We start from the raw sequence: 5,389 nt of genomic DNA on the forward strand, positions 1-5,389 counted from the left end.
AGCAGGAATCCATACTCCATAAACATTATGATACCTTATTCTAGTTTATGTGATCGCACGTGAGGCTAAGATTTGCATCGGCAGCACCTCGCCACTCAGTGAAACATTGGATTGCTGTAATTGGTGGTCGGGGGTAATCCATGTGCTCGTGCAGGGGAGCTATGGAATGACATTGATATACAGCGCTCCATTAATTGCCATATGAATAGGGTCTGCAGTGGTTGGCGCTCTGCTGATGCATCACAGTAAAAGAGATGGGTCACTCTGTCTTCTCCAGCCCGCAGCTTTGCCAAGCTCATAATTACTAAAACCCCCAATTAATCTTCCCATCACACAGGCCAAATATACACTTCCTCCCTATATAAATGAGTTACAGTATATGCTCTAAGTACTTATGTGTGCATATGTGTGTGTGTGTGTTTGTGTTTATGCAAGGAGCTGAGCACGTGTGGCTTTGTGAGTGTAAGTGTGAGCCTAACGCAAACACAGCTTATCAATGGAAGAGGCAATAGCAACAATAGAACAACAACATCCAAGCACCAAACAACACCAACACACCAAAGCTGAACAGTGCAGGTCTTTGTTGAGCTTAAATGAGATCACACACAGACCACAACACACACTTACTCTCTCATTCATCTCTCCTTTAATTTGAAACAGCATTTAACATTTGTGTGTACATTTGAGAATCAGACTCTTGCCTGTTTGTCCGCTTGAATAAAATCTGATTGGTGGACTCACAAACGTTTCAATTCATTTCCTCATGTCGCTTCAAATACGTGTGTTTGTCAGTCTGCGTCTCATCACTGCACTCACACACCGGTCACGTACACACTTGTAGTTGACAGTGTTTAGACATGAGACTGGTGTGTGTGTGCGTGTGCGTGTGCGCGTGTATGTATGAATATGTATTTCTGATTGTAGGGTGTCGATCTGGCCCCTGGCCATTCAACCTTTACTCATTTTGCATAAAATTCTCTCTCCAGACTCCAATATGGCCACTGCCGCTCCTGCCGCATTCCCAACACCTTAGTGGCATCCACTGGTGTAAAGAGGTACTGCATCCACTTGATGTTTGGCAGCCAGGAGGGGAGATGCAGAACTGTTTTACAAGTGGCATTTGCCCCTAATTAAATGCAGCACTTGTTGGAGCACTTGGTCTGCAGGAGGACTTGCATCCACAGTGATGCAAACTGGGCCACAGATCCTCCGGTAAGCCTCCTCCACTCTACACACACACACACACACACGTACAAACAGGTCAACAAACTTACGGCTAAAGAAAATGAAAACACGCAGCGAGGATACTTCACATTTTCTGACAGCTCACAGATGACTATGATTAAGTACAACACCTGAGAAACATCACAGACGACTCAGAGCTCAGCCGTTTCCTGACACAGATGAAAAATAACACAGCAATTGACCAACTCTGTGGAATCTCTCACTCTCACTCTCTCTCCATTTTCTGCTTCTCCTGCCCAAACATCTGGCTGCCCGGTGTGGAAAGGCCATTATGTCGGGGCAGAGGATGAATGAAAGTAGCCATCGACCTGTCTGACTGGCCCAGCAGTGCCTGTGAGTTCAGACCTGCTTAATGGAGTACAACGGCTCTGCAACTAATCACCTGTTCTTTCTCATCAGCTGCTTCCCCCATGAGGCTGTAATTGATTGTTAAGTGTTTGATGGGTCAGACTAAGGCTGAGCTGACCTGACTCAGTGAAATGTGCCGTACAGTTTGTACTCCCATCTGTGGTTTCATGGTTTTGCACTCGGGGAAGAACAGGTTTCATTACTGTAACGTTTATATGCACATCGCTTACTCAGTGTGCCAACAGACTTAAGTATTGTCGATCAATCTTGGCCACTTGATGTTGTTATATTGCACCTCTGTTTGGTTAATAGCGTATGTGTATTGCATTGATGCTTTATCTCTCTTACCTGAGTCTGAAGAGCTGGTTCTGGCCCAGCTCTTGTTCCTCTTCAGTCTTTCCTAGACCTCTGTCCCTCAGTCTCCTCTTTCTCTCCTCAGGGTCAAGGGTGAGCAAGACCACCAGGCTGGGCTGGAGCAGGTCCCCGGGCCAACGGTACACCTCCGAACCCTCTGCGGGGAGGTTACAGACCGGGCCGCTCACCGCTGTGGCAAGAGCGTAAGCGGCTGTGCTGTGCCAGAATCTGGGGGACAGATAATGGATGGATTGAAACAAGGCAATTGGATGAGTAGGTGGGTGTGTGGAGGGATTGATGGATAGATTACTAACAGTTAGGGAGAAATTAAACATTGAATGATATGTGTAGAATGCTCTTCTATTGTTCCCTCCATCCTCAGGAACTTTTTTAAAGAGTAAAAAGGACACTAAGAGACACAAAGTTGCTCCAGCAATAAGATTCCACCTCTGACACCTGGGCTGTCTTCACCTGTCAACGATGACAGCTGTCTGCGTGGCCTTCTGGCCTATTTGTTCCGCCGTGAGGTAGTTCCCCAGAGCGTAGAAGGCCCTGCGGATGAGGGGCGGCTCCTGATCAAAGCGGGCCCTCCAGGGGGACAGGCACTGGGGAGGGGACCGAAGTAGAGCGGCCCCCAGAGCTTCCCTCAGAGACTCGGTCAGAGTGGTCTTACCTGTGACAGGGAGAGGGGAAGACAAACCCTGGACATGAAGCTTTCAGGGCATCTAATGTCTGATAGAATGGATGAATTCATTCAACTCTTTAAATGTGTAACAAGGTGACTCTGAGAAGTTGGCGTACACTGAACTTTGCTTTACAAGCTTGGCTTTGTGATGAGCAACCTACTCAATAAACCATTTTAACAGTGATGTTACTTTTCTGAGGTCATGATACACGATATTCCATTAGGCCAAGCTCACCGGTAGATAATGTCTTTAGCAGGGAGAGATGGGACATCACTTTAGCAAGACATCTATACATCAAACTGATCCTATATTTATTTATGAGGTAATGGCATTAACCTGTGGCATCCAGTCCCTCTATGACAATAACAGGGAAGTCTGGTTTACTTCTGGCCTGCGGTTTGCACAGCAGCTCCAGTACAGCTGCAGACTCTGGGATGATGTCATCACACTGCAGAGCACACACACACACACACACACACACACACACACACACACACACACACACACACACACACACACATTATGCTGAATGAGTAAATTTGGGTTTCTACTACGCTGTACATACAATTTATGTATTTTGATATTTGGATTTATAAAAACTGAAATGGATGAAACCTTAACACTAATCATCTCTGTAACATAAAACATTCACCATTTCTGTGCATATTTGTAGAGCAGTGTTTGTTTGTTTTCTTGAATAGTAATGGAAGATATATTGTCACTGCTGCATTTTTTTTTAAAGATAAAACTCTGTCTAGATGCATGTTTTTATTTAAATGTATAGCTGTAATAAGATGGGTTTCCACCTACTAATCACCCCGAAACTATTAATTGCATACATTCGTCAAATAAATAAGACATTGTTAAGTAAAACTAGAAACTATCCCAACATGTGCTTATCTAAGTATTACAGTATTTGACTCATTTTAATTTGTTTCCCCCTAAAGCAACTTGCCCTGGTGGAATACTGTTTTACACCGCATGATGGCGACATTTCCTCACATAAATTCAAAATGCTTCACTGTGACTTGGCTAATATACATTAGTTGATTTAAATTCAGTATTCTGGCGGCATGTATGTGACAGAACCTTCTGGAGAACTTCACGGGCGTCCTCAAAGCTGTAGAACACATCGGAGTTGACGATGTTGAGTGTAGCTGGGTGAAAGTCCGGCTCCTCTGAGGGAACCACGTAGTATTTCTGTGACATCTTCTCACGCCCCCCTGCGCCGGACCACACATGCTGGGTCCACGAACCACCGCTTTCACCCCTTACGTACGAACACACTAACACCGGCTCATTCCGAGTCAAGTCTCCCAAGAGCCTCTCCGTCGGGTCAAGACACTCGGAGGTGAGGAAGTAACCTTTGATGAGAGAGTCTCTGACGTGCGGCACAAATGACAACATGGGCGCAAAGTTGCAGCCGGGGAGATCTCGCTGCAATCTGTCCCTCAGCTGCGCGTAAAACTTGGCGCTGTTGATTCTGTCCTCACCGCAGACATGGAGAGAGTAACATCTGTCGTACTTTGCGTGCATTTTCCGAAACAATCCCGGCGCCTCTTCATTTCCTCCATGCGTCTCCTGAAGTGCAAAACAAGAAGGAGAGGCACCGTCCAGCTCGACATAGAAGGCACGGGAGGACCACCGGTTGAGGAGAGACATTGCGCGCCGTGCCATGTTTGGTACGAGTTGTTGTTGTAGTTTGGACCGACTCGGGGACGATCGGTTTCGATTCCCTGTAAACGGAGGGGCGGGGCTTAACTGAAAGTCAAAAACTAAACTTAAGCTTGTAAGTAGTTTTGCATGGTAGCGATATGTTGCTGCTGGAACTCTGCCACACGTCCACAGGAACACAAACAATGTCGCTGGGAATAGAAATTTCAATGAGAGAGAGAGAGAGTAAAGCTAATGTCCCCGGGGAAACATATTTAATGACATTAATACTTTAGTGTATTTCTTGGGTTGCAATGATGTGAAGATGAAGGAAGGAAGGATCTCCGCTGACACTGTCTTTGCTTGTATAATGGGGTTTTATTATACAAAGTACAGCATCATAACAAGCACCATGGAACGCTTGTGAGGGACTCTGCAGCCGGAATGAGTCGCCTCCCGAACTCCGACTTTCAGACGTATTTATACAGTTGATTGTCACTCAGAAAAGACCCGTTTCAGTGGATATTGACAAACCGCCTGAGACCACTGTAAACACTACGTGGCCATCCTGGGGGAGCAACAGTTCATTTTATAATGGCCTTTATTTGGCATGTAAACTTTTATCTTTACTCTTAACATGAATATATGTATTTAGACTGTTGTCTATAGGCCAGCCGTTTAAGCCCAAGGCTTAAACTGCTGACCTCAGGTGCTATTTACATTCCTTGTCCGGTTCAGTTCACTTTTCCTTTGTCCATTGTCAGCTGTAAGGCCTTCCCTAGTAGAATGAATATATGTTCTTATTGAGATACTAGATATACAAGCAAAATATACCACAATACATTACAAAGTGTCAGAACTCACAAAATGCACGTACTTCACAGAATTACATTACATCCTTGCCGTTTTAAAGTCATTCAATCATGTTGTGCTTCAATACAGTTGCAATATGAGGTGTTGTTATTGTTACTTTTATTATATTTCACGGCAAATTACGTAACATTGCCGTATGTTTCCATTCCTGGTGAACATGTCATGTTTATCAGAGTGACGTTCAGCTGCATTTGCGTTTCATCCGCCCAAGTTTCGTTTTCTATTGTTTG

At 45.0% G+C, this 5,389-nt stretch overlaps 1 protein-coding gene across 1 annotated transcript; it reads right to left on the reverse strand.

Moving 5' to 3' along the window:
• Nucleotides 1-629: 629 nt before the first annotated feature.
• cmpk2 (cytidine monophosphate (UMP-CMP) kinase 2, mitochondrial) lies at nucleotides 630-4,384 on the reverse strand. Its single transcript, XM_076165544.1, has 5 exons — nucleotides 3,723-4,384; nucleotides 2,970-3,081; nucleotides 2,419-2,620; nucleotides 1,942-2,175; nucleotides 630-1,228 (listed from the first exon to the last, which is right to left on the reverse strand). Exons 1-5 carry the CDS (start codon nucleotides 4,308-4,310, stop codon nucleotides 1,108-1,110), a joined length of 1,257 nt encoding a protein of 418 aa, XP_076021659.1. The 5' UTR covers nucleotides 4,311-4,384; the 3' UTR covers nucleotides 630-1,107.
• Nucleotides 4,385-5,389: the final 1,005 nt, after the last annotated feature.

The sequence above is a fragment of the Genypterus blacodes genome, unplaced genomic scaffold (genome assembly GCF_046128005.1).
Source record: "Genypterus blacodes isolate CSIRO-AG114 ecotype Tasmania unplaced genomic scaffold, CSIRO-AGI_Gbla_v1 ptg000147l_1, whole genome shotgun sequence".
NCBI lineage: Eukaryota > Metazoa > Chordata > Actinopteri > Ophidiiformes > Ophidiidae > Genypterus > Genypterus blacodes.

Bases quoted from the DNA above. Each gene is read 5' to 3' on its own strand.
- cmpk2 (XM_076165544.1), bottom strand. From the start codon at position 4,310: ATGGCACGGCGCGCAATGTCTCTCCTCAACCGGTGGTCCTCCCGTGCC. The intron at 2,621-2,969 runs GTTAATGCCATT...TCCCTGTCACAG, and splicing joins AGAGGGACTGGATGCCACAG to GTAAGACCACTCTGACCGAG. The intron at 2,176-2,418 runs GTGAAGACAGCC...TCTGTCCCCCAG, and splicing joins ACAGCTGTCATCGTTGACAG to ATTCTGGCACAGCACAGCCG.